This window comes from Falco cherrug, chromosome 9 (genome assembly GCF_023634085.1).
Source record: "Falco cherrug isolate bFalChe1 chromosome 9, bFalChe1.pri, whole genome shotgun sequence".
Classification (NCBI taxonomy): Eukaryota; Metazoa; Chordata; class Aves; order Falconiformes; family Falconidae; genus Falco; species Falco cherrug.
In genome coordinates, this window is record NC_073705.1 from 28,946,560 (window position 1) to 28,973,141 (window position 26,582).

At 64.8% G+C, this 26,582-nt stretch overlaps 5 protein-coding genes across 14 annotated transcripts; 3 read left to right on the forward strand and 2 right to left on the reverse strand.

The window, feature by feature from the left end:
- Positions 1 to 9: 9 nt before the first annotated feature.
- On the reverse strand, positions 10 to 1,071 carry AVPI1 (arginine vasopressin induced 1). 3 transcript variants are annotated; one of them, XM_055720073.1, is made up of 3 exons: positions 854 to 1,071; positions 253 to 440; positions 10 to 174 (listed from the first exon to the last, which is right to left on the reverse strand). In XM_055720073.1, exons 1-3 carry the CDS (start codon positions 956 to 958, stop codon positions 108 to 110), a joined length of 360 nt encoding a protein of 119 aa, XP_055576048.1. In that variant the 5' UTR covers positions 959 to 1,071; the 3' UTR covers positions 10 to 107. The 3 variants fall into 3 exon arrangements, with proteins under 3 accessions (XP_055576048.1, XP_055576049.1, XP_055576050.1); XM_055720074.1 differs by having other exon boundaries at positions 253 to 544; positions 854 to 1,025; XM_055720075.1 differs by having other exon boundaries at positions 249 to 544; positions 854 to 1,025.
- A 323-nt stretch (positions 1,072 to 1,394) lies between these two features.
- On the forward strand, positions 1,395 to 4,014 carry MARVELD1 (MARVEL domain containing 1). Its single transcript, XM_005435186.4, has one exon. The coding sequence runs from the start codon at positions 1,515 to 1,517 to the stop codon at positions 2,040 to 2,042; it is 528 nt and encodes a 175-aa protein (XP_005435243.2). The 5' UTR covers positions 1,395 to 1,514; the 3' UTR covers positions 2,043 to 4,014.
- Positions 4,015 to 5,369: 1,355 nt separating this feature from the next.
- On the forward strand, positions 5,370 to 10,865 carry ZFYVE27 (zinc finger FYVE-type containing 27). Of its 7 annotated transcripts, none has more exons than XM_055720068.1 (12): positions 5,372 to 5,738; positions 5,811 to 5,881; positions 5,951 to 6,137; positions 6,320 to 6,415; positions 6,604 to 6,716; positions 7,456 to 7,586; positions 7,931 to 8,002; positions 8,168 to 8,188; positions 8,397 to 8,541; positions 8,847 to 8,941; positions 9,730 to 9,811; positions 10,023 to 10,865. In XM_055720068.1, exons 1-12 carry the CDS (start codon positions 5,542 to 5,544, stop codon positions 10,085 to 10,087), a joined length of 1,275 nt encoding a protein of 424 aa, XP_055576043.1. In that variant the 5' UTR covers positions 5,372 to 5,541; the 3' UTR covers positions 10,088 to 10,865. The 7 variants fall into 7 exon arrangements, with proteins under 7 accessions (XP_055576038.1, XP_055576043.1, XP_055576041.1 ...); XM_055720069.1 differs by having other exon boundaries at positions 5,375 to 5,738; positions 8,847 to 8,893; XM_055720063.1 differs by having other exon boundaries at positions 5,370 to 5,738; positions 5,811 to 6,137.
- Positions 10,866 to 13,240: 2,375 nt separating this feature from the next.
- SFRP5 (secreted frizzled related protein 5) lies at positions 13,241 to 16,232 on the reverse strand. Its single transcript, XM_014276756.3, has 3 exons — positions 15,534 to 16,232; positions 14,812 to 14,889; positions 13,241 to 14,405 (listed from the first exon to the last, which is right to left on the reverse strand). Exons 1-3 carry the CDS (start codon positions 16,063 to 16,065, stop codon positions 14,065 to 14,067), a joined length of 951 nt encoding a protein of 316 aa, XP_014132231.3. The 5' UTR covers positions 16,066 to 16,232; the 3' UTR covers positions 13,241 to 14,064.
- A 2,043-nt stretch (positions 16,233 to 18,275) lies between these two features.
- GOLGA7B (golgin A7 family member B) lies at positions 18,276 to 26,520 on the forward strand. Of its 2 annotated transcripts, none has more exons than XM_027799654.2 (5): positions 18,276 to 18,411; positions 23,980 to 24,105; positions 24,504 to 24,656; positions 24,804 to 24,905; positions 25,026 to 26,520. In XM_027799654.2, the coding sequence occupies exons 1-5, from the start codon at positions 18,355 to 18,357 to the stop codon at positions 25,128 to 25,130; spliced, it is 543 nt and encodes a 180-aa protein (XP_027655455.1). In that variant the 5' UTR covers positions 18,276 to 18,354; the 3' UTR covers positions 25,131 to 26,520. The 2 variants fall into 2 exon arrangements, with proteins under 2 accessions (XP_027655455.1, XP_055577389.1); XM_055721414.1 differs by lacking the exon at positions 18,276 to 18,411 and adding an exon at positions 22,369 to 22,826.
- Positions 26,521 to 26,582: the final 62 nt, after the last annotated feature.

A 26,582-nucleotide genomic window follows, 5' to 3' on the forward strand; every position in this document is an offset into this window, starting at 1 on the left:
CGCAGCCGCCAGCGTTCACTTTTTATTTTATTAAACATCGACCCCTGTCCGGCGCGCTTAGTGTCCTCGGAGAGCCCGGCAGCTCTGCTCTTCTGCGGCCCGGCCAGTCAGCGCTGGTACGTGGACCCCAAGGGCGCCTGGGTCCCGCGGCCGCCCTCTGGCTCCTCCGCAATCCTGCAGGGAAGATGCGTGCGTTAGCGGCGCGGCCCGGCGGCGCTTCCGCGGCTCCCCGCCGTCCCGGTCCGCACCTACCGCAGGCGGCCGAAGCGTCGCAGCGCCGCCATCCCGCTGCCGGGCCGGGCCGTCCGCCGCCGGAGCCGCCGCAGGGCCCGCGCCATGCGCCGCTGCCCCGCGTACCGCCAGACGAGGCGGGCGCGCTCCTCGGGCCGCTCGGCCCCGCCGCTCCGGAACAGGCTCCGCAGCTCCGGGAGCCCCACGCCCTGGAAGATGTTGGCCGATGCTCGCTTGCGGCCGCGGGCTGCCGGCGCCGTCTGCCCTGGAGGGTCGCTCGCTACCGACGCGGGCGTGCCCATGGCCCCGGCCGCTGCGGGCACCGGAAAGACGGCGTCAGGCTCCGCGCCGCTCCCGCCGCCCGGCCCGACCCGCCTCTGCCGGAGGCCGGCGAGGAAAGGGCAGGCGACGGGGCGACGCCGCGCCGCGGCCGCAGGGAGGGGGCGGGCCGGGGTGCCGGGCAGGAGGCCAGCCGCGCGGGCGGGGCCGCCGGGAACGCGGGAGGCGGCCGGCTAGGGCCGGCGCACGCAGGTCCGGTCCCGCCCCGCCGGTGCCCGGGGCGCTGGGCCCCGCCGTGACCCACTTTCTCCCCGCTCCGCGCCCGCCGGCCCCCGGCACAGACCTGGCGGTGGCGGATCGGCGCGGGTCTGCCGGGTGGCCGCTGCGCTCCCGGGGCCGCCTCGCGCCGCCGCACCGGGATCCCGCCGCCGCCGCGTGCCCCGTTCATTCACCCGCCCCGCCAATCCGCGCCCTCCTCCCGTCGCCGGGGCCAATCGACGCCCAGGGGCGCGGCCGCACCGCCTCTCGGGGGGGGGGACACGTGGCGCAAGTGACGTAAATAGGCGGGGGCGTGGCGGGCCCGGCCCCGCCTTCGGGCGGAGCCCCGGCGCGCGTCACGTCGAGGGGGAATCCCGGGTGACGTAGGGGGGAGCCCCGGCGCGCGCCCCCCGCCGGCCGCCGCACGGGGTCCCGGCGCGCGGCCCCGCCGGACCCGGCCGCCCCGCCGCCGCCGCCGCCTCCCGCGCCCGGCGGTGCGGCCACCCCTGCAGCGGCGGGACGGGAGGGGTGCGGCGGCCCCCGCCGCCGTCCGCGGCGGCCCGCGGGTGTCCGGTGGGCCGGCGGGAGGCGCGGCGGGGCGCGGGGGCGGGGCGGGGAGGGGAGCAGAGAGGCCCCGCGCGGGGAGGACCGTTAGGCGCCAGATGTTTGGCAGCGGCCGGGGGAGGAAGTCGCTGCCGGGGCCCTGAGTCCCGCCCGAGCCGCGCCGGAGCACGCAGGGCCCCGCCATGGCCCGCACGGCTCCCCCGGCAGTGCCACCGCCCCCGGGGCCGCCGGCCCGCGGCTCCCTCAGTCTGCACCGTGCCTACCTGCGGAGCCCGCTGGGCCTGCTGCGCCTGGGGCAGCTGGCGCTGGGCGCTGCCTTCTGGGTGACGGTGGCGGCTCACAAGTACGAAGGAGCGGCCCACTTCGCCCTCTTCGCTGCCGTGCTGGTCTGGCTTCTCACCCTGGCCCTCTTCGGGCTGAGCCTGCTGGGGCGCTGGGCGCTGGTGCCCTGGCTGGGCTCCCGCTGGCTCCTCACCAACCTGGTGCACGACCTGGCGCTGGGCGTGGGGCTCTACGCAGCTGCCACTGGCATCATGGGCTACAAGGCTGGGCAGAGAAGCTATTGCAACCTGCCGGGCTACAGCCAGCACTGCCTCTACGGCGCCTACCTGAGCGCCTCCGTCTGCGGGGGCATCGCCGCCTGCCTGTACCTTTTCTCGGGGCTCTACTGCCTTTCACGGCGCTGCCAGGACCAGCGTGACATCATCTGAGACTCCATGGCGCTCGGCTCCCCTTCTTCTCACCCGCGGACAGAGCGCAGCCCCCCTTCGGGACAAAGTGACCCTGCAGCCCCATCCCCTCCCGGCTGAACGCACCGCGCTTCCTCCAGGGACTCCTGCGCAGATGGACGAATGGACAGAGGCCTTCCCCGAGCATGGCTTCCTCTGCATCCCGCCCAGACAGTGTGGACACCCAGCTGCTGCACAGGCCCCTCTCCCAGCCCTGGACAGACGTAGGTTATTGCAAGTGGAAGGACCCCAGCGGAGAGCCCTTCAGAGGGACCCCGAACTCTGGGAGGCCCCTAGGGCCCGTGCCCAACTTCCCTGCCCCCGGCCTTGCAGATGCTGCATGCTCAGGTGGGTGCCAGCCTGTCCCTGGGGCGGAGGTGGACTGGCCTGGGGGAGCTGAGCTAGGGGCAGTGGCAAGCAGTGAGGCTGGGTGGGCGTAAACACGCCACCCCCCCCCAACCCTCTGGCAGCCCCTTCCTGCCATTCCCAGCTGCGCTGTGCCTCCACAGTTCCCTAAGGGAGGCTCTGATCTCCGCTTCCCCAGCCCGGGCCCCTCCTCCTGTCTGGCCTGAACATGTCTGCCGTCTTGCCAGAGCCCCGCGGGGCTCAGCCCCTCCCTGCCCCGCACTCTGGGGATGTGGAGACACCCAGGTCCTGCACAGCCTGGCACGGCATCCCCCCGGCCCGCCGGGCACGCTGTCCTGTTTGGGGACTAAGCCTGTGCAGGGCAGCAAGGCCTCCATCACTGCAGGGCGAGGGGAGGGGCGAGCCGGGGCATAGCCTGGTCCTGTGACCCTGGGCAGGGGGTGAATTCCTCCAGCCCTGAGGTTCATACTGCCCCGGGACAGGGCCAGGTGCCCCTGGGGTTGAAGGAGCGGGGCACCGGCTTGTTCTCTCCCGTTGCCCTCCTGCAGCGAGGTTCATGGCTCTGAGCCACTCGGAGCCACCGAGCCTGCCCTGTGGCCTGGCTGCTGTGACAGGGGCAGGCACGACCTTGCTGGTGGTGCTGGAAACTGGTCTGCAGCCCTGCCTGGCTTTGCAGCCCTTGGTTTATCATCCCAGAAAACTCTCATGTCGGGACTCTCTGGCTCCATCTCGGGGCCCTGCGCTGCCTGGAGACCATGGTGAGGTGGAGGGCAAGGGTGAGCATGGCAGCATGGCAGTACTGGGTGGCTGCTGGCACCGTGTCAGCAGGGGAGCTGGGGCCAGGCATTGCAGGGACACAGCCTGTCTTGGGGAACAGGAGAAGAGGACACCAGCAACGGGGCCAATCCCACGCTGGATCAGCCTCCACAGCCTGCCAGGTGCCAAGCCCTGAGGACGCTGTGTAGGGCTGACGGGAGCAATGGGCAGCCAGAGACTGGGAATTTTTGGAGGAGCACCACACTGGGGCTGCCCTGACACAAGACCTCCTCGCTTTGCCTAGAGGCAGGTCCTCTCCATCGCTCCTGGTTCAAGGGAGGGTCTGTCCCAATCTCTGCGTGGGCTTGGACTGGTAGGATGGGTGTCCCCAGCAGCTGGCTGCGGGCTCTGGCTGTTGCCTGGGGTTCCCTGGTGCCTTTTTTTGAGGTGGAAATCAGCAGCCATGATCCCCTTGGAGCTTGGAGGGGTCTGGAGTTGGCACTGGGTCACCGCTTCCATCACGAGGTGCTGCCCCAGCTGATCCCTCCTCATGCTCGGGGGCCCTGCCAGCCCCCAGGCCACCTACCCCTTCTCTGGGCAGGATGTGCTGTCTCTATCTGTGTCAGGGCTGGTCCCTGATACTGCCTGCCCATACCTGCTCCAGTGCAGCCCCTGGCCCAGGCTGCCCAAAATGCCCAGCGGGGCTCCTGCCACCACAAGTGCCTTTTCTTGGCTTTCTGCAGCCCTGCCTGTCACACTGGCTCTGTCCCCCTCCAGACCTCCCTCTGGTGCCTATGGAATCACTTTCCAAATAAAGCAACGTTGGCGCTTATGGGTGTCTGGGGCTTTGTTTCAGGGCTGCGACCTGCTGGGGATGGGGTCTGAGCTGAAATCACACCTGGCTCTATAGGCCTGTGCCCTGGGGTCTCCTGTCCCTAGCCCCACTGCCCCCTCCAGAGACGGGGCACAGCCTGGTGCTCATGTGGGTGCTGCGTGTGGGCACCTCCCACCACACAGCAGTGCAGAGGGAGGCCAAGTCCCTGGGGCTGCAGCTGCAGGGACTCACCGGGGACAGGATGGAGCTGCATTCCTATGAGCTTCATCACTCTGGCCTGAAAGGGCTCTCTGTGCTGGGGCCAGGGCGCTGCTGGGTAGTTGTGCCCACGCTGCTGGGCCACTGGAGAGCTGGGGGCAGGCTGGGGGCAGCCAGCATCTCCTGGGGCTGGCTTCAGCCCTGGGCCACAGTCTCGAGACAGGGATAAGCTTTGGAACTCTACCTGCAGCTGGGGTGCCACTGGGCTGCCCACCCCTCTGCCTGTGGGACATGTACCCTGCTCACCAGAGGCTGTGGGCAGCAAACAGCAGTGTCGAGCACTGCACTGCCCTCATAGCTCGAGGGCTGGCATAGGGTTCTAAGAAGGTTACATGGAGTATTATGGGATGGCACACACCCCCTCCCCTTTTGGCATCAGATGCAGCCTGGGGTCCCCAGAGCATCCCTGGGAGCCAGCAGTCCTGCCCTACTGCAAGCACCTGGCAGGACAGCCTGTGGTGCCTGGGGCGGTGGGAGCAGGACTGCAGTCTGCTGTGCAGGGCAATGCCTGCACAGCCAGGCCTGGGCTGTTCTGAGGGCACGGAGGGGCAGCAGACAGGCTGCCAGCCACGCTCACAGGCCTGGGGGTAACCCCTTGCTCCCTCCCAGGGAACCCCGGTGTGGGGCAGCTGCCTGGTCTCTCCCTGTGGAGGGGTGCCCCAGCAGTGGAGCCCACGGGGACAAACCCACAGTGCCCCAACAGGGCTGGGAGCAGGCTGTGCCGAGACCTGGGCTGGGACTGAGCCCTGGACCAGGATCAGACCCGCATCAGCACGAGACCCGGGCTGGGCCTGAGCCCCAGATCAGCGTCAGTCCAGAATCGGTGCCCAGCCCCGGACCGGCCCCAGACCGGGACTGAGCCCCGGACCGGCCCAGACGCGGATCGGGACCGGGCCGGGACCCGGATCAAGGCCGAGACCCGTATAACGGCCGGCCTCACCAGGCCCGCGTCCCGGCCCCTGACTGGCCCCGAGCCCCAGGCCCAGACCGGTGGCAGGCCCCGGAGCACCCCCGCGGGCCCCAGTACCAGCACGTACCGGGGCAGAACCGCTCCCGTTTCCGGGGCCGCGGCCTCTTCCGCCCCGTAACTCGCGCAGGGGGCGGGGCTTCTGCCGGCGCTCTCTAGCTCGGCTCTTCTGATTGGCTGCGTGCCAGCGCCGCGGGTGAGGTCAGGGCGCACCTGGCCGCCGCACGGAAGCGCTGTGTGGCGTAGGGCCGAGCGCGGCGGCGGGCCCGGCCCGGCCCGTTCTGTTCCCCCGGCTCGGCATGCAGGCGGTAGAGCGGGACGGGGCGGCAGGCGGCCCCGATGGGGCGGCGGGGAGTGGTGAGGCCCCGCCGGAGCCGCCGCCGCCCAGAGCCGCCGCCGCTTTCGACCTGCTGGAGCTGGTGCGGAGCTACCGGCGGCTGGAGCTGTACCTGGAGCCGCTGCGGGACGCCGCCGAGGGCGTCCGTTCCCTCCTGCGGTAGGTGCGCGCTGGGCCGGGGCCGAGCCCGCCCTCGGGGCCTCGCGTCCCTCACCCTCCCTCTTCCCGCAGGTGGCAGCGGCCCGTGTGCTCCCTGCTGGTCTGCCTCGGCCTCAACTTCCTCCTGCTCACCCTGGGCCAAGGTGCGTGCGGCGGCGGGGGCCGGTCCCCTCCCGGCGCCCCCCGCGCTGACGCTGTCCCCCCTCTTCCAGCCGCCTGGTACTCGGTGCTTGCCCTGCTGGTCGCCGTGCCGGCCCTGCTGGGCTACCTGCAGGAGTCGTGCCGGGCCCGGCCCTCGGAGCCGGAGCTGGAGCGCAGGCGGTACCACAGCGTGCGCCGGGAGGACCTGCGCAGGGTGCAGCTCTCGCGGCAGGAGGCCATCGCCCAGGTCAAGAGCTTGTGAGTCCCCGGAGCCCTCCCTGCTGCGGGGCTCCTGTGGCCTCTGCGCCTGGGAAGGCTCCTCCGTGGCTGCGGGGGGGCTGCGTTCGTGCCGGTGTGGCCCTCCGTGAACTGCATGACTGTGGGGGAGTCAGAGGATGGGTTTGTTGGGCCTTTTTGCGACTGTGAGGTCTTGTTCGCAGCCTGATCCAGCTGGAGGGGTTCCTGAGTGGGATGTGCTGCACCTGTGAGGCAGTGTACCGCGTACTGTACTGGGAGAACCCTACTGTCTCTTCCCAGTGAGTAGTACCAGGTCAGGCACCCTGCGGTGGGCTGAGCAGGGAGGGGAGCCTGGCTAGGCCTGTGGAGTTGCATTTGATGTGTTTGGCACTTGGAGAGAGCAGGTGGAGGACCATGAAGGAAGGGGGCTTGTACTGTGGTGTGAACTGTTTTTTCTTGACTGCAGTGTCTTGCTGCTCCTTACCAGATTTTATGGAGCGCTACTGGGCACTGTCTGTGTCCTTTACCTGCTGCCTCTCTGCTGGGTCCTGGCCATCTTCAACAGCACTCTCTTCTTGGGTAACACCCAGTTCTACCAAGGTAAAAGACCTTCCTGGAAGTGGCCTGTGTGGGATTGGATGGGGAAAGGCCCTCTGAAGCAGGGATCCTGCCGTGGACCTCTCCCAACACCATCATGTGAGCCCAGTGTCCTATGTTGGGCTCTTCCATGGGACCTGAACACCACCAAGGGCGCAACTATGTCCTAGGGATGGTGCTCAGCAGCCCGGGTTGGATGGTGGGGGCCTGGGGCTCAGCTGGGAGAGGTGGGAGCCTCACCTGATGTGCGTCCTGGCCTCGGTGCTGCTTTCTGCTCTCCTCTGTGCTGTGGCAAGCCATGGCCTGGCAATGCAGCCTGTGCGTGAGCATAGTCACCCATCTCCGTCCCTTACCTTGCTCTGCAGGACTTGTAATACTCTTGGTGCCTGTGGCAGTGTATGACGCAGGCTTGAAAACTTGCTGTTGGAGGGGAGGGGAAGAGCTGGAGGTGCTCCCTGTTCTGTGGCATGTGCTGTAGGAGAGCTGGATGAGATCTCTGGCTGAGCTGTGACTAAGGCCCCTGCTTTTTCCTATCCTGAGCTGGGCCAGGTGGTGGAGAGGGTTCCTTGTTACCCTAACTCTGCTTTGTGAGCGGAGGGTGGCTTAGGTTACCTGATGGGTGAAGGTTGTATGTGTTAGTGTCCCAGCGTGAGCCCTGGAGATTGGCTCTTGCAAACAGCCTTTTGTGTGGTGAGGCTGGGAGAAGTGCCACCCTGCTCCAGATGTGCTTCCCTATTACCAGTGATAATGGAACTCAAGGCCACAATTGAGCAGTGTGTGGGCACCAAACCCCTTGAGAGCATTCCAGAACCTGCTGAACCCCTGCCAGCTGCTGCCCCGCTGGATCGGACCCCCACACCCACCAGCACAGAGGTGAGACAGGGGCAGAGCTGGTAGTTGTGGGGTGGGAGCTGCACGGTCATCCCTTTGGTCTGACTGTGCCTCTGTCCTTCTACTTACAAACTCCTTCCAGCTGCCAGCTTTGCTGGAAGCCCAGGAGCCCCTCCTGAGTTACTCTGGGGCTGCCTTGCTGTGCTGGAGGCTTGGCTCAGTTCTCTTGCTGCATGTAAGGGTGCACCCTTGGGAGGCAGGGGCTCACCTCACCTTCTGGAATCCTTATCTTCTCATGGGGCTGCTAGGGGCCTGGTCCTTTGTCCTGGAACCTGCGCCAGGGGGTGTGGGGCTACAGCAGGACTAGCTCTGTGAATCTCTTGCAGGACCTTACCCCTGGCAGTGTGGAAGAGGCGGAGGAGGCAGAGCCTGATGAAGAGTTCAAAGATGCTATTGAGGTTTGAGGCTGGTGGAGGTGGGCTGTACCTGCAGGGCAGCTGAGGCGGGAAGGTGTGAGGACCTTGGTGGGCAAGCTGGGTGCTCAGGGAGGGTGGCTGTGGGGCTGGGTGCCTCTGACTCAAATATGTACTGCCTCTCCTCTCTGTCCCATGCTGCGGGAGAAGGAGAACCAGCTACTGGTCATGGTGAGTACTGCCATACCAAGGTGTACGAGAGAAGGGCATCTCCTCCCAGCTGGAGCTGGCAGCCTTTGCCTGGTTTGCTGATGGCTTGTGGTGATGCCAGATGGAGCATCCTGCTTGTTGGGTGCCTATCTCTGGGGTGGGCTGCCCTGCACCCCTTGAGCATGCTCCCAGCCACACCTTCATACTCAGCTGGCTTTGGTCTCTGCAGGAGGATGATGAGAGCTCTCAGTGCTCAGCAGATTTTGACCTCAGCCTCCCGGACAATGGTTTTATGAGCAAAAATGAGGTGATCCGCAGCAAGGTGTCACGCCTGACTGAGCGCCTGCGCAAGCGCTACCCCAGCAACAACTTTGGTAAGGCTGGGAGCGGGTGCTGCTTGAGAGAGCTCAACAGAGTGGTGTCTGTGCTGCTTCTGGTGGTGACCACTGAACTGGGAACAGACAGAGTGGTGTAGTACCTGCTAGGGACATGCTGACATCTCCAGTGATCTGCCCTTTCGATGGGGAGGATATTCCCAGCTGTCTCAGGAAGGGCAAGAATGGGAAGATGCAGCAATGTTGTCTCTGAACTGAGCCTTTATAACAGCTGTGGGTGTTCCTGTATCTCTTGCAGTCCCAGGCAGCAGAACCCTGCCTGACCTCTCTTCTCTTTCTTCCAGGGAGCTGCACAGGTTGTGCAGCCACCTTCTCTGTGCTCAAGAAGAGGGTGAGTTTTTGTCTTCTGCCCAGCTTGCTGCCTGCACCTGGGGCAGAGGTGTGTGTGTCTGCCTTGCTTTGGCTTTCTCTGGCAACTTGGGTGGCTGGCCTCAGTCACAGCCCCGCAGCAGATGACCCCAGCTAAGTGCTGGGTGTTGTCACATGCCTAATGGTGCCAGAGATCACATGTGCTGGGGAGCCTTCGTCTATTTGCTCCTTTGGAAGCTGCCTCAGGCCAAACCTGCATGTGCTGGTGTGGAAGGCACCTGCTCTGTGCACTGGTTTAGCCCATTTACCATGGCCTGAGAACTTCTGGTGAAGCAAAGCATGGCTCTGCTTGTGGGAACTAGAGGAGCAAAGGCCATCCTGTTGTCTTATCTGAGCCCATGTGTGTGACACTTGATGCAGTCCTATGGGAAGGATGCATCTCTTGTCCTCTCCTGCTGCCTCCTGTTCTCCAGACTCTGGCACCCTCCCCTTACTCTTGGATTAGTCTTAATACACATCTGGGACTCTCTGGAGCTTGTGTCCCTCCAGGGTTAGAGCATGGGAAGTGACATAAGGTCTTTAAACCTCCTGGACCCTGTATTCCCAGTCCTTTCTCAAGATGGGCACAGGTTGCCTGTGATGTTAGAACATACTTGAATGCAGATCCAGCATTAGGTCTGGGCAGTTTGTCCAGGTGTTGTTGGCAGATGACCCCTTTGCTGTTGGTGTTGGGGCTTAGGGCTTGCACTCACTCCCTTTCAGCAGGGAATGCTGTTAGCAGTGCTTTGGCACTGGAGTTTGCTGGGGAGGGCTGGGAGTGGGCCTGGAGTAGTGTCTCATCTCCATCTCTCTCCACAGCGGAGCTGCAGTAACTGTGGGAACAGCTTCTGCTCCAGGTGTTGTTCCTTCAAAGTCCCCAAGGCTGTGATGGGAGCTACGGGTGAGTGGAAAGGTGGAGGAGGGCAGAGCTCCTGCTCTCCCCTGAACTCTGCTGCAGGGATTTGCCCCAGCCCTGGTGGGGAGGGTAGATGGGACCAGCCCAGTGCAGTCTGCCTTGGGACAGAGTAGTGATGGGTTAGCAGCTCCGTGGCTGGGGTCCCTAGCCCGTAGTGGGGAAGGGTGGCATCTGTGACACCTGCTTTCCTTTCCAGCCCCGGAAGCTCAGAGGGAGATGGTGTTCGTGTGTGCTCTGTGCAACCAGGTGCTCATCAAGTGACTGAAACAGGCCCAGCCAGCTCCTGAGTCCTGCACTACCTGACACCTGGGACAGCAGGCACCCTTGCAGCAGGAGCCTAGGCCGCTTGGTTCCCAGCATGGCATCACCCTGCCAGAGGATGCTTGTGCTCAGTGCTCCTCCTGCCAGTGCCAGGCTGGGGGAAGATCAGCCTTCCTTGCCATGCAACATCTGCTGCACCAGCTGGGTCCCTGTGGTGCAACATTGCCCACAGCTGTGCCCCAAATCCTGTGGCTGCCCCTCACAGCTGCTGCAAGCCCTGGGTGCTCCCTCGCACTCGCTGCATCCTACCACATACTTGCCCAGGCCCTGCGGCCTGGCTCAGTGATGGAGGAGTCATCCTTCCCACTTATGGTCCTACCTCCACCTCCTGGGTGGGGCAGGACAACCTCAGGGCTCTGTTCCTACCTTTCCCAGTACTGTGCTAGGTGACTGTATTTTTGGGATCAAATCAGAGCTCTGCCTGCATCCCCAGGAGATGTGGTCTTTGGTCCTGGCTCAGCTGAGACCCTGCTGGTTGCTCCAGTGCTCTTCGGCCTCGCTGCCTGCAGGTTTAATCTTTTCCCCCCCCCCATGTTTGGCTGTAGTGCAGAGGAGGCAAGAGGGTAAACTTAGGCTGGGCTGTGTGGCTGAGTCTCCAGCTGCGGCGTGAGAAGAGGCACAAGTTGGTGCTGCTCTGTGCACTTAGTGACTGCTGCTTTCTACTACAGATTAATATATAAGTGTATATAGAGAATGACCAATAAATCTCTTGTCCTCAGCTGGCTCCTGTCATGTCCCAGTGAAAGCTGTCCTAGATCACCCTGGCACCTCTCTGGCCTTGGCTGTGCTGTCCTGCAGGTGGTCATGGAGAAAGGGTGTGTGTCTGCCACCAGCTTGCCTTGCTTACTGGGCTTTCCATCTTCTGTCACACGGTGGCCTCATTTGCCCCCTACTCCAGGCTCTGTGCAGCTGCCCGTCCTTGGCGGTGCCAGGGCTGGATCCTGTGGGGCTGGAGCCAGGAAGAAGCTCTGCTCTGGCAGGAGCTGCTGGGCTTCCTCTCTGTCTCCTGGGGCTGCTCCTTCCCCTGCCCTACCCAGGCGGTGGTCCCAGCAGCTGCCTGCATGCACAAGGGTGACCTTTCCCTGTGTGAACAGCAAAGCTCCCAGCCATCCCAGGAATGTGACCCTGGCTGCTGTGCAGCTGGGAATGGCCATGGCCTGGGTCCCTGCCAGCCAGCTCCAGCTCTCCCTGGTCAGAACCTCTTGGACTGGCATTGCCCAGTGCCCACATGGCTGTGACACCCACCAGCCTGGGAAGGTGCTGGGGGCGCAGATCTTGCTGCTGATTGTATGCCCCACCAGCATGGGAGTTTGCAGGGGACAGCCCTGGGGACAGCCTGAGCCCTCCTCTCAGCTGTGGGTTTGTAAATGCCTTCCTCGAGCCGTGTGCTGTGGAAATCTGGGGGAATGCTGGACTCTGCAGTGATGATGAGCGTGTCTGAGTTGAGCTGGGTGTGCTCCAAGGCCAGGCTGGGGGGGGGGGGGGGGGGGCTGGCATGCAGAGTGCTCAGCAGTTATCGGGAGCAGTGGTGCAGCTTTAAGATTGGGGAGGGGACTGTGTAGCACCCAAAGGGCTGTGGGGGTGTATCTGCAATGGGGCAAGTGCTGGTCTGTGAAGGGGTGGTGGGGTTTGAGCTGTAGAGCTCATATGACGAGCGGCGGGAAGCAGAATGAAGTTACTTGTCTTTTGAGAGAAAACACTTGGAGCAATAAGTGTGATGTCTGCGTATGTCTGAACGCTCCCTGGAAAGATGCTAATGACAAAAAATACAGAGGGCTACAGATAAACTTGGGCTGTAGGAGATGGGGGTTTATTTGCGCACTTTAAGTTTAGCGGTAAAATGATGTAATTGACGATGTTTATTCCTATGGCTGTGTGCTCAGCAGCCTCGCTCTGAACGTACCTTCTAATGATATTTGAGGGTTTTTTCCCCCCAGGTTTTTTCCACATGGCCAGGTGGAGGGTGGAGGTAGTGACTGCCTGCCCCTGGTGTGAGGCTGTGGCAGGGGCTGCCTGCCCCATGTCCCTGGCCAGCTGTGGGGTGGGGGCATGTCCCCCTGGCTGGAGCAGGATGTGAGTCCCCTTTAGGGCTCTGGGTGGTGGCCAGCGGGGCCATGCTCGAGCAGGGATCACCCCCGTGCGGGGCAGGTGCCCAGTGGCCTTGTCAGCCAGGAGGAGGGTGGGCATAGGCGTCCCATGGCCTCAGTTCCCCCCTTGTCCTGGGAGGCTCCCCTGTGGCAGGGCCAGCTCTGGTGAGAAGCTGCAGTGTCAGGCAGCCAGGCACTGGGTAAATATCCTGGCAGCCACCTTCGTGCCTCCCTCACCCGGCGGGATGGGTGGATGCAAGAATTCACTGGGTAAACAGGATTGGGGTGGGACTGGGGTGGGCTGCCCGCCTTGCCTGCTACCATCAGAGGGGCCAGACTGGGGGCTGCCCTAGTCCCGGTGCTGCTGGGGGAGTCCCAGCTGGTGCAGGTGGGTGGCCCTAGGGAACCTTTTGGGGGGAACCTTTTGGGAAGAGGCTGTAGGCTGTGGGGTGAGAGATCTGGCAGCTGAGCAGGGCTGGCTGGGAGCCGCAGGCAGGGTTTACGGGTGGTACAGAGGTGGGGTGCCCAGGGGTGGAGGCTGCCTGGTTCAGGATCTGCCCCCTGCTGTGCTTGATGCCAGGTTCTGCACATGCGCCTCCGACTCCCAGCTCGTGGATCTGTCCCCCAGGGGTGACAGAGGGAGAAACCTCTCTGGCAAACACCCTCAGACTCAGCTGTGGGGCTCCAGCAGCAGTGATGGCCCCGTGCCCCCCATCCTTCTCATCTCACCACCCTCCCAGGCTCCCTGAAGTGACAGGGATGCCTGAATCTCCAGTGATGCCTGTGACCACTGGGAACCTCACCTCCCAGCTTGGCCGGGCTGACCAGCCTCGGGGTCTGGGCACAGCACCTGGAGCAGGGCTAGAGCCAGAGCCCAGTGTCACCCTGCTCCCCCAGGCTGCCCCAGCAGGCAGGACCAGGAGCCCCCTCCCATTCCTCCTGGGGGCCCTGAGGGAGCCCCAAGGGGCAGTTGCCCATGAACCACAGGGAGCCAGACACAGGCATCTCTGAGGCAGAATAATTTACTGTGGTGTGAGTGGGCAAGGGGTGCTTGGGCTGCATCTTGGCAGGGGAGTGTGTGAGGGATGCAGCAGAGCTGGTCTGGGACCTTGGAGGAGGACCCACCCCTCCTGAGTTACGTGGGATGGGCAGGGTGGGGGTGCCGAGGCAGGGTCCATGCTGCTCTGGGCACTTGGTCTTGTTTGTGGAGACAGCAGGGCAGGAGGGACCGGCCGCAGCTGAAGTGGATCCTTGCAAAGGTCGCATAATCCAGAGCTGGTGTGTGAGCTCAAGGTGAGGGCATGGGATGCTTTGGTGGGCTGCAGTAGGGATGTGGCGGGGCTGAGGGTCTGGGGCGTGTTATCAGGGAGCTGGGCAGGGGATGCAGGAGTGCAGGGTAGAGATGCCAGGTGCAGCCAAGGGGTCCCAAAAGAGCCAAGCAGGGATCCTAAGCGCAGGCAAGGGTCCCTGGGGTGCTGGGCAGGAGGCTTGGGAGTAGTCAAGCCTCTCTGGTGCAGACCAGGGTTCACAAGCATGCAGAACATGGGCCTTGGGCAGCCTAAGCTCCTGGGTGTGGGTAGGTGTCCTGAGAGCAGAACAGGGCTCCTAGGGGTACCGAGCAGAGCTCTTAGGAGGGGACAGATGTCCTGGCAGTGGATCAGGGCTCTCACAAATGCAGTTGTGGCTCCTGGGGGTGCAGGGCAGGGCACAGCCAAGGGGCCGAGGGGAGCAGAGCTGGGGTTCTGGGGTGCAACCAGGGATGCCAGGGTGCCAGGGGTGCGGCATCAGGCCAGTGCAGGAGTCCTGAGACAAGGCAGGGTGGGCAAAGCCCTAGTGCTGCCCAGCCCCATAGAGCAGGGGGTGGTAGAGGGGACAGGGGTAGGAGAACATGAACTTGACAGCAAACTTCATCTCCTTGTTGTGCTTCTGCCAGGGGTAGACAGCGAGGAGGAGCAGGCGGCCACCCACCTTGCGGCCCATCACCAGGAAGCTGCCGCTGAGGCTGTCGAGCTGGGGGCAGGGGCAGGTGCCTGCGTTCCTCATATGCAGCACCATTTTCTTGGTGTCCTTGCGCTTGAGCGGGCCCAGCTTCAGCACCTTCTTCTTCTGGGCGGCCACCAGCCGCCGCTCCCCGTTCTCCTCTGTCATTTCCTTGATGCGCATCTTCACCACTGTGTGGGGCAGCCGTGGAGCACAGTTGGGGGGGAGGGGATGAATGCCGGGGGACAATGCTGGGGTGATGCTGGGGGGGGTCTGGGCCAGGTGGCTGTGCAAGACAGGATGCAGCCTGTCCCTGGGGTGGAGCCCAGAAGAGTCTCTGGGGAAGTTGCTGTGTGGGAAGGGGCTGTTGGAGGGGTTCAGCACAAGCTCCCAGTGACCTTCCCAAATGTCCCATTCTGTCTATCCCAACACCCCCACCCCCACCCCGATGTTCTTCTCCTGTGGTGCACCCATCCCATGCACACAGGGTTCAAGGGAATGGCCTGGGGAGGTGTCCCATGGGGCTGTCCCTATACAACCGTGCCCTCCAGGCAGCCCCTTGTCCGGGGGGACCAGGAAGTGGACCGCAGCACTCACCAAAGTCACTGGAGCACATCTGCTCCATCATGCCATCCGCCTTGTGCTCCATCTCGCACTGGGTGCAGATCTTGGACACTATGGTGAGAGACCGGCCACTGTCACAGCTCCTGCTGATAATGCCTGTCACCTGGGCCAGCTCCGTGGGCACATGCTGGGAGAGCCCCAGCAGCTCCTCTGCTGCCTGGTCAGCTGTGCCAGGGTGGTGTGGGGGGCACAGAGCACCTCACTGGCCAGTGTCCCAGCACCCTACCAGGAGGGAACAGGGTACGGCAGCACCCTCCATTCAAATGCTGACACTTTGGGGCACAGCAGTAGCAGCAAAGGTGGCCCCAGCCTAAAGGGTATCACAGCCCTGATCCTGACTCTGGGCTGCCTTTGGATGATGTCCCCTCCCCTGCCTGAAGGGACAGCCACACTCTGACAGTAGCATGGGGCCAAGACTGCAGGTGCAGGATGCTCTTTGCTGCTGGGGTGGGACCTGGGGACCCTGGGCAGCAAGCGGAGCTGAGGCAAAGCAGCTGGTACTGCTGGTATTGTGTCCTCTCATGCTCTGCTGCAGACAGAGGGTCCTTGGCCAGCACCAGTGCCCTGGACTCGGCTTCGAGGGGTGCAGGGGCTCTGCAAGGGGGCCCTGCATGCGGGTGCCTGGCTGCATGGGGACGTGCTGATGGCAGGTGCCCCACGTGTCTCCATCCCAGCACAGTGCCCTTCCCACTTACCTGGTGGCGGTGTGGCTTTGCTGTTCCCAAACTGGACAGCGATGCAGAGCTCATGGTCGGAGGGGAACTTGCCGCAGTGCAGCATCTCGGGCCAGGGGAAGCCATAGGACTCCATGACGGGGGCACAGGAGTCACGCACCACCTCGCAGAGGGAGCGGCAGGGGTAGACAGGCCGGTCGAGGCAGACAGGGGCGAAGAGGGAGCAGAGGAAGAGCTGGGTGTCGGTGTGGCACTGCTTGGCGAGCAGGGGCACCCAGCTACCAGCCTGCTGCTTGACCTCAGCCATGGTCTCGTGCTCCAGCAGGTTGGGCAGCCGCATGCGCTTGTAGCCCACGTCGCGGCAGAGCTGCATGTCGGGCGGGATGTCGAGGCACTGCGGCTCCCGCCCGTAGAAGCGCCCGTGGGGCAGGCTCTCGGGCTGCCAGCCATAGTAGTCGTAGTGCTGCCCGCTGCCCGGGGACCCCGCCAGCGCCAGCGCCAGCGCCAGCAGTGCTGTGCCCCGGCCACCCGGGGGGCTGCCCGCCTGCGGCATGGCCACTGCCCGCCTGCCGCCACCAGCCGTGCCTGCCGAGCGATGGGAGCGCGGCTCGGCGCTGCCTGCTCCCTTGGCGCCTCCCACGCTCCTGCCCTTTCTAAGGAGCCCAGGGAGGCCTCACCGGCAGCCAATCTGCTCCGGCTGCGGGGCCCCCCCGGGGCTGGCCCCCCGGCCCCATGCCAGCCTGCCCTGCCGGCCACCCCGCCGCGGCTTGCCCTTCCACCCCGCTGCCCCAGCCCTCCCTCCTCGGGCAGGCAGGTGGGTGCATGGCGCTGCGTGCTACTCGCCCTCCCAGGGACCCCCCCCCGCACACAGCCCCCTCAGCTCAGCCTAGCTGTGCGTGCCCCTGCAGCACTGCCCTCTGGAACGGCTGGCTCGCCTGCCCTCCTGTCACCAGCCCCCCTGCGCCCGTCCCACCTGGCACCCCACCCTGGCATGGAGCGGGGGACCCTGGTTCCTACCTTGTGTCGCCCCTCCCCCCCCCCCCGGTCTCCTGTGTCTCATTGGGTATGGTTTTAGGGATGCTTGGGGTGCAAGGGTGGAGGAGCCAGAGGCTTCATGCTGCAGGACTGGGCTCAGCTGTGGTACCCATGTGCCAAGTGCCACATGTGGATCAGTGCCAAGGCAATGCTATGTGTGGGGTCCTTATTGCTTGTGTATGGCCCTGCCAGTACGCACCTCAGGCAGCCCATGGTCTGCTGGGCACAGGCACAGCTGGAGTTACACCTCCCAGCAAAGGGCTTGTGCTCAGGCTCTGCCAGTGCCCAGGGCATGGGTAGAGCTGGAGCCCAAGCAGGGTGAGGGTCCTGCTGGGGCCACATTCCCCCATCCCCTTGGAGATGGGCTGGGCTGGGGGGTGCAAGGCTCAAGACCCCACTAGAAACCCATTTGTCTGCAGAGGTTATCTGGGGCACCCCCTTCCTTTCCCACGATCGATGCCCCTGCCTGGTCAACGGGCTCTGGGGCGCCTCTGGCCCCTGCCCAATGGATAAAGTGGTTCTGTTAATGGGCGACAGAGCAAACAGCCCAGTGCTGGCAGCGATAGCAGCTACCCTTTGCCCTGGGCTGGGGGCAGGGACCATCCCCCCAGTCCTGGTTGGATCCATCTGCTTTGGGGCCATGCTGGGAACCTCACCTGCACAACCTGCACTTGCCTGCAGTCTGCCTGCCCTTCCCATGCCCTCTGTGCTGGGCACAGTGCCCATCACCGCATCACCCAGTGATGCTTGGTGCAGGCCAGGGGGTGGTCTGAGCTCATCCCACACTGGCCAAGCCCCGGAGATGGCACCATTAATGTGTAACTGCCAGGGAGCATGATAAGATAGAGTGGCCCTTTATCAGGGGCTACCCGGTAGCAGGAGGGAGGGTGCTGGAGGCATTGGGCTGTCACAGCAGCAGTGAGATTGCCTGGAGATAAGTGCTGATAGTAAATAGCTAATCCGTGATGGATGGGCCAGCGCAGGACGTAATTGCCATGGGAGCTGGGTTGGGAAAGGGCTGGTGAGGCCTGGGAGCATGAGCGGGGAGGTGGAGGCAGAGGGAGCCCAGATGTGTGGGATGGAGCTGCCAGTGTGCGGGATGCTGAGCACACCTTGCCTCATAGGTGTGCAGTGTCCCCGGGATGTCCCTGCGGCATTGCCAGCACTGGTGCTGTCCTGCTTTGGACCACAGACTGGTTTCTGGCTCTCAGCATGCCCTGTCCCCCAGCCCAGTCCAGCCCCCAGCACACACAGTCCCTCCCAGGAAGGTGCTGGGGTTGCTGAGCACCCTGTGCCAGCTGGCACCCCACCAGATGAAGGCAAAGGGGCTGGGGGGGGGGGGGGGGGGGGCGGCAAGGGGCTCCCTGCCAGCTGGCCCGGTGCCCCTGTCTGTCACGATGCCTTCATTAGAGCCACTGAGTAACCTCCTGGCAACACGGCCACCTGGAGGGAGCAGGGCTGGCCCCAGGAGAGGGTTGTCCATCCTCTGCTCCTGCCCTGCCAGGTGCCCTGGCAGCCTTGTCCTCAAGCTGAGGCTGTGCCCCTGCGCTGGGGGGCCTCTGCTGCACCCCCATTGCTTTCTTAACCCTTTCCCACCAGGGATGTCCCAGGGGAGGTAGATCTGGGCTGTACCTCGGGGTAGGGGGTGGCCCCAAGGCAGCTGGAGCTGGCACTCTGCCCTGTGTCCTGTCTGCGCAGGCTACTCCAGTGCCGGCTGGGGGACTGACACTTGCCTCTGTCACTCTGAGGAGCTGGCTGTGCCACTGCCTGTGTTACCTTTCACAGCAGCAAGACTGGAAGCAGGGCCATGGGGGCTGCCCCCTCCACGGTGGGGACCTTGGGGACAGCCAGCCAGGGTGGCACGGTAAGATGACATCCCCTGGGCGTGCCCCCTTGCCACTCTGGGCCCTTCCCAGGGACTTGTGCCTGGCTGTAGCACAGTGTAGATGAGCCAGGAGAGCAGGAGGCCTCTGGGGAATGAGATGCTGAGCAGGGTCCTGGCCACTGCTTTCTGTCCTCCTCCATTGTGTCCCCACTCCCTCTCCCACCTCAGCTTTGGATGCTGCCGACCTTGTTTCTGTGGGCAGAGACACATTCCCTGGGCCTGGGTGGGCTGAGAGGGCTAGGTGGGCTCCCTCCCATTCTCCCTGTCCTCTTGTCCTCCCTCTCCCAGCCCCATCCCAGGCCCCTGGGACTCCTGACTCCCAGGCTGCATCAGTGCCAGGCGTGGGCTGCACCCACCGTGGAGCAGGGACCCTCGGGAGGGGACAGCACACTGGGGGTGGCCGTGCAGGGACACGTGTTCTGGGCTGTCTGGCAGTGCCTGACATGGGGGGCAATGCAGGGCTGACAGCACGTCTCTGCGGGGGTGGCCCTGCCTGGGGGTGGCCGAGGGAAGTTGGGGCACGTCTGGGGGCACTGTGGGGCCGAGTTGGTCCCGGGGCATGGGACCGGTAGGTCTGGCAGAGGGCAAGGGCAGTGGTGGCCGTGCACTTGCCCTGCGCCCACACACGCTCCCGGCTGGCCCTGGCAGCCCCAGGAATGCATCTGGCAGTGCTCCCGGCCCAGCTGCGGGACAGAGGCTGCCCTGGCGCCCTCCCAGCCCCCCCGGCAGCTCCTGGCCCTGCCCGGCTCCTGCCAGCCTGCATACAGACCCCCTGTTCACTGCCGCCCCCGCCCCCCTCCCCGGCCCCAGCCCCTCTCTGAGGGGCAGGGAGGGGGCATGGGCACCTCTGGGAAAAGAGTCCCATTGCCTCGCAGCATGGCTGCGTGCATGGGGACATGGGGACGCTCTCTGCAGTGCTGCTCATCTGCTCATCCCCAGCCCCACTGGGGAGGTGGGAAAAGCCTCCCATGTCTGCTGCCAGCACAGCCCCACTCCTGGCATGGGGTCAATCCTTGCACAGGTTTGGCTCCCAGCCGGCACCTTTGCCAAAGGTAGACCTTGGCACCTTGCTCCGAAACCACATCCCCTCTCTGCTTGCTTGTTTGCAGGAGAGTGTTGTGTTCCCCCACCATGCACCCCTGCACAGTATGCTGGGGGCTGCCCCCAGCCTCTGGGGGGGTCCCAGGTGCAATGGTGTCCTGGCAGCACCCATTGGGATGGACACAGCTGGATGTGGCAGTGCTGCAGGTGCCACAGAGCAGTGCCCATCCTCAGGGTGCCCAGGCCATAGGGCTGGTGGGCCCCAGTTTGGGGCAGTTTCCGTGTCCTGCATGAAGGCACAGGCTGGGGCACTTGGATCTGTTTTCCAGTGGCTCCCAGTGTGGTGGCATGCTGCCCTCCAGTACCGGTGCACACACCTGCCGTCTCCCAGGAAAGGTTATCAGCTGATCACCCTGCCCTGCTGTCTCTGTGTGTCTCTCAAATGTCACCGTTGTCCTCGCTGGTGTGGTGAGCTCATGCTCCCTCCCCATTAATGAAAGCCCCCCCAGTGCCATGTGAAGCAGCTGCGAGGTCCTGGCCCTACCGTGGCCCCTTTGAAGCAGAGCCAGGGTTGCTGACAGCCCTGACAGGCTGGGGATGGGGCTTGGCACACAGTGGGTGCAGGATGGGACCCCAGGGGTTGGTTGGTCTGGGGCTGGTCACAGGGCTCCAGCTGTCCTCCACAGCCCCAGCCACTGTGCTGAGACTGCAGGGAGGATTGGGGTGCTGGGACCAGGCACAGTGCCAAGCACCTGGGGACATGCTGGGGACACCCACTGGTCCTGGCCTGGGAGCCAAGTGCAGGGGCTGGAGCAAGGTCACTGTTGGGACATGGCTGCCGCAGCATGATGGACATGGGCATGCTGGCTTTGCGTGGCTGGCCGTAGGGGCTCCAGGCAAGCCCCACGCCTGTCCCACATGGATGGGGGCAATGGCAAGAGCCAGCAGCGCTAAGAGGTCTGTGGGGTCTGTCTGCAGGACAGCTCAGAGCCCCCTCACTCCAAACACAGGGGAGGACCCAGACAGCTCTGGCAGCAGCTGTGCCTGAGATGCCCGCCCCCACTGCCAGGCAGCCTAAAAATAGCCCCTTGGGGCTCAGCAGATGGAACAGAAGGGCCAAAGCCCTGTTGCTGTAGGCACCCTGCCAGGCACCATGCATAGCGTTGAGGGCTAGGGGACAGCAGGGCCATGCAGCACTTTGGGGCTGCTCTGAGCCCCTGCTGCCCCTGCTCCTACTGCCTGGGATGGTGTCAGCTATACCAGTCTCCTTCAGCCTTTGCCCTGCCCTACTGGGAGCCATGGCATGGCACGGCACAACAGCAGCCTGTCCCCTGTGCATAGAAACCAGCAGAGTGTGTCCCTGCTCTGGTTAAAACTAGAAAGTCTACAATGGTGGATCCTGCATGGGGGGTTGGCAGGCCCCAGTGGGCTCTGGAGATGCTGGAGGCTGCAGGCACCACAGGCAGGGCCAGGGGCTGTGCAGCAATGGCGAGCACTGTGCGGCAGGGCTTGCTCCTGGGTAGTATGGCTGGCAGAAGGCAGCTCTCCCTGATGGGGTGAAGATGTCCCACCAAAGGACATTCCTTGACACATGCCCTGGTCTTGCAGTCAGCAGGTCTGTGGCTTGTGAGGTAGCTGGAGCGCTGGTTGTGAGCTGTGAGGAACCTGGGCTGGGCTGGTGCAGCCAGAGAATAAACATCCCTGGGGCAGCACCACAGGGTGCAGGCAGATGGACAGACCCTGGGGGAGCAGGGACATTTGTGCTCCCCTGGCTGCTCTTGGTCCTTTGCCTGGCATGGGAGAGCAAACTTCATCTGCTGTCAGGCACAGCATTGCCATGGCAACTGGCAGGGTGCTGCCAGGCGGGCAGCCGAGCCCTGACGTGGCAGTGATACACAGCATGGGAAGGTGCCAGCACACAGGGCCTGGTTTTGGGGGCACCTGGGGCCACACTTGGGTGTGTGAGTGTGTGCACATGCCCCTGGGCGCACGTTTGGAGGCACATGGGGCGTGCAGGCAGGTGTGGGCATCCAAGCGCACGCACAGATGCCTGTGTATGTGTGTGCATGCCCATGCATGTGTACATGGGAGAGTTCACACACACACCCCCACACACCGAGGGGGGTCCTTTGGCCCTGTGGCACCGTCTAAGCAGACTACCCCACTGCTCCAGAGTGTAAGCTGGCAGGGCTGCTCTGACCCGTGGGAACAGTAGGTTGCCCCTGAAAGCTATGGGATCCATAGCTATGTGTCTGGAGGAAGAAGAACCTTCCGACTCAGGTTCCTGCCTGCACGTGTCCTTTGGTCCCTTGGTCACAAACCCTGACACATCGCAGAGCACAGGGGCTGCCTGCTAGCCACCTGCTAGGCTCTGCCGCTATTTGCTCTGCCCGAAGCTTGGGCTGGTGCTCAGGGCAGGGAGCAGGAGTCGGCTGGAGCTGCCCCTGTTTGGCCAGGGCCCCTGCGCCTCAGGCAGCCGGCCGTGCTGTGTTAGCAGACGTGCTGGCAGGGCCTGCGCTGCCTTCAGCATCACCCAGGTGCTGAGGGAAGGGCTGGCTGCTCTCCTGCCTGGCGAGGGCCTTGTGCCTGGCCACCGCGTCCCTCCCGCCTCACCACAGCCCCAGCTGTGAGCACCCCCTCCTCCGCCTCTCGGGAAGGCCTCTGTTCCCCCTGTTTGGCATTTCTCCGGCTCTAATTGAGCTGTCAACGGGCAGAGATAACAGGGAATTCGTTAGCGCCGCTCTTTGATGTCTGCCCGCGCTGCGATTGCAGCACTGGCTCCAGAGCGCAGCGCCAGCTGCAACTCCCTTGCAAACAAACAGCTTCAGAGGCGGCCCCTGGCACGGCGGGCTGCCAGCCCCAGGGTGGGCTCCCCACAGTCCCACCGGGCCAGCCCCACGGTCGCCCAGGCCCCCGGTTGCCTCCAGCAGCACCCCCTCGGCGGTCAGTTCCCCGCAGGGACCTACAGCCGCATCCCCCCGGCAGCCGTGCCCCGGTACCCGCAGTGCCCGCCGGACCCCCGGCACCCACGGCAGCGGCCCCGCCTCGCAGCCCCCCGCTGGGGCCAGGCCCGGAGCAGCCGGATCCCGGGGCCGCCGTCCGCAGCAACGGGGCCGCGTCCTCCCGGGGCTCCGTACCCGTAGCGGCAGGCGCCCGTCCCCGTCGCCTCGGGGCGGGCCGGGCGGCTGCGCACACGGGGCGGCCGGGCCCGCCTCCGCCGCCCGGCACAGCAGCACCGCGGACAGCGCCAGCCCCCGCGCGGCTCCGCACGGCCCCGGTGGCAGCGCCGGTCCCCGGCCCGGCACAGCCCAGCCCGGCGCGGCCCGGCCGCACGCCGCGCCATGGCCACGGAGGTGGGTGCGCGGCGGCGCGGCGGGGCCAGCCGGCAGCGCGCATCTCCCGGGCCGGGCTGCGGCGGAGCCCCCCCGCTCTGCCCTGCCCCGGGCCGCCGCCATCGGCTGGCTGGGCGCGGGGGGTAGGGGTCCGCGTGGGGTGCGCCGGCACGGGGGGGCAGCGTGGGGCTGGGGTCCCCATGGGGTGCACTGGGGTAATGTGGGGCTGGGGGCTGGGAGGGGTGCGTGGTCTGTGTGCATCGAGCGGCCAGCGTGTATGTGGGGTGCTTGGAGGGGTGGGAGGGGCGGGGAGAGTGGTGCATGGCGCCCTTGTTGCAGGGAGCGGCGTGGGTCTGGGGTGGGGTGCCCCGGGAGGAGACGTGGCTGTGGGGCTGGGGGTCGCTCTCCCAGGGGCCACGGAGAGGGTCTATGGGACACACAGCAGGCGGTGGCCCCATGTAACCCAACGGAAAGAGCAGGGAGGGGTCTGACACTCGTCTTTGGCACAACCTGGCCCCTCCATCCTCCTCTCCACCCCCCCCACCCTCCCCCACCCCCCCCCCCCCTCAAAGCTGCCCGGCAGCCCAGAGCGCGGGGGGTTGGCGTGTGTCCCCATAACCCGTGAGGTGTCAGGGCTGGGGGGCTGGGCTGCGCGCCTGCCACCGGGGCTGCCGATCCCTTTTGTGCAGCCGCCGGCTGCAGCCTGGCCGCCCGCTGCGCCGCCGCTGCAGCCCGGCCCCCTGCTCCAGCCTGGCTCTCTTCCGTCCTCCCGCCGGGGAGCTGCCGGGGTGGTTGGGTGCTAGGGCGCTGCTGGGGACAGGGGGCTCTCCCCTCCCCAGGCTGTGGCCCACCAGGGGACACACACCCATGCATGCAGCAGCCAGTGCAGGCGAGGCCAGGCACCAGCCCAGGAGCACATGCACTCGCCCACACCCCGATGGCGGGCTGCTGCGGCGCCCTCCCCTCACTGCCATCCTCCCCTTGCCCCTGGCCTTGCACCTCCAGCACCGAGCTCTGCTCCCGGCATGACACAGCCTGCGCTGGGGGGTCCCTGCCCTGGGGTATGTGAGCCTGCAGCCTCTGACACTGGGGGAATGGCACTGCTCCCCAGTCCCCTGGCAGGGATGCCTGGCATCCCCCAGCTGTTGCCCCCCTGCCCCCTGCTGCCCCCCAGGTGCACAGCCTGCAGGAGCTGCGGCGCAGCGCATCCCTGGCCACCAAGGTCTTCGTTCAGCGGGATTACAGCGATGGGACCACCTGCCAGTTCCAGACAAAGTTCCCCCCTGAACTGGAGAGCCGGGTAGGAAGCCTGGCAGGCTGCCATGGTGCAGGGTGCCCTAAGCTGGTGCCCTATGTTGTGGGCTCAGGGGCAAGAGGACACTGAAGACACGGGGCCTCCACAGGGTGTTATATGGCTCTGGGTCATCTGATGCTGCTGGGTGCATGCAGTCACTGCTACCTTGCCTGGTTTTCTGGGGCTTGGGTGCTTTCGGTGACCGGGAAGCTCTGGTGAAGGGCTGCAGGCTCAGCAGGTCTTGGCATGGGTGGGAGGTGGGCAGGGGCCAGGGAGATGATATAGCAGCTGGGCAGGGAGGAGAGGGTTAAGTGCTCCCCAAGTTCCCCCGGGGATGGGAGAGGGTGGTGCAGGGGGTCAGCCTCTAGCCAGACTCCTCTTCACACCACTGGTTTCTGCTCTAGATCGAGCGGCAACTCTTTGAGGAAACCGTGAAAACCCTTAATGGCTTCTATGCTGAGGCGGAGAAGATTGGGGGCAGCTCGTACCTGGAGGGGTGCCTGGCCTGTGCCACTGCCTATTTCATCTTCCTCTGCATGGAGACACACTATGAGAAGGTGCTGAGATCCAGGGGAGGGCTCAGGGGCAAGCATGGCTGCCGGCCTGGCGGTGGGCACAGGGATGGCACAGGGAGCAGGGGGGGCTGGAGGCCAGAGCAGGCAGCAGTGCTGGCACACTCTGAGTATCCCTCTGTGCACTGGCAGGTCCTGAAGAAGATCTCCAAGTACATTCAGGAGCAGAACGAGAAGATCTATGCGCCACGGGGCCTGCTGCTCACTGATCCCCTGGAGCGTGGCATGAGGGTTGTATCCTCTGGGACGTAAAGTGCTAGGGGGGTGACGAGGGCAAAGAGTGGGGGGACATCGGGAGTGGGTGCTGGGCAATTGGGCTGGCCCATCTCACTGACGATCCTTAGCAAGGCCCAGATCGAAATATCCATCTATGAGGACCGGTGCAGCAGCGGCAGCTCCAGCAGTGGCAGCTCAAGCAGCAGCAGCGGTGGAGGGGGTGGCGGGGCAGGGGGCCGGTGACTGGCAGGGAGTCCCTACAGGGACTCATACTGCCGGGACAGTGCCCTCTCTGAGCTCCGCAGGCTGCACTACCAGAGCACGCGCTTCTGAGCCCAGGGAGGGTGGGAGGGGGAAGCCAGGGGCTGCCTAGCGGGGCTGCCCACCCCCGTCTGCTCTGTGCCCCCCGCAGTGAATCTGCCCCTGCTCAGACCCACTGCGGGCAGGGGTTGGTGCTGGGGCATCCTAGGTGCTTTCCGCTGAGCCAAACTGGTGCCAAGGGGCTCCCACAGCCCTCTGGGTGCTCCGCACTGCTGTCCCTCCCCCAAGTGAAGGAGCTTGCCCTGCCACGGGCAGTCCCAGCTGGCAGTGCCCCGCGTGCCGTGCATCGTGCATCAGGGAGCAGCAAATCCCCAGGCAGTGCTAGGGGGGACACACAGATCCCCATGACTACAGGCACTGCCAGCCCTTGCTGCGCCCCCTCCCTGGGACATCCCGCTCTTGGTGCTGCAGGGTGGGCTCAGCTGCTGCGTGCCCACTGCACAGGGTGCCTGGCAGAGCCCTGGTGCTGCTTCATCTGCACGATGGTGCCATGCATTCACCACAGACCTTCCCCACATGCTACCAATTGCTGCTCCCCAGCCCTGGCCAGATAGATGCCCTCACCCATCTGGTAGTGGTATCCTTGCCAGCAGCATCCCTCAGCGCTGCCCACGACACTGGCTTCTGTTCCCTGCCTGACCTGGTGCCATCCCCAACTGTACCCAGAAAGATCCTGAGCCCCAAGCCCCATGCCCAGGGCAGGGAGGTACAGTGCTGGGCAGGCTCCTGCCGTTGTGCTGCATGTCCTGGGCTACCGCATAGCTCAGCACAGTGGAGGCTGAGCTGTGGCATGGGCAAGCCGGGCTCCCTGTGCACTCCCAGCAGAGCCTGCCTACACCTGGCTTCTGGCAGCCCCCTGCCTGCTCTTCCCCATGACCTGCACCAATGCAGGAAGGCTGCCCGGTGGAGCAGCTCCACCAGTACCCTTCCTCTCCTGCTGCTGAGCCCTTCCCTGCCCACATGTCCTGCATGCATCTGCCACCAGCACCGCAATTCTCAGTCTGGCCTGTGGTGGGGACCTCGAGGGGTACCTGGGTCTGGCTGCAAGGTGTGGGGGTTCTCGGGCCAGCGTCAGATGGGGGGGGAATAGGAGGGTCCCTGTGACATCCAGCACCCCAAGGAGAAGAGTCCTTGCCTGGGTGCAGGGCTGAACTGAGTGGGCATTTCTCTTGTGGGGTCCATGGAGGGAGGACCCTGCCCCATGGGACTCCTTTTGGCTTGGTCATGGCATGTGTGTGGGGTGACCCTGCCCCCACCGTTCCTGCTGGGGCCCCCCTGCATGGAGACCTTCCTCAATAAACCCCATGCTTCATCCCTTACTGCCTGTCCTCCTGTATCAGAGCAGGGAGTGGGGCAACGCTGGGAAGACAGCCA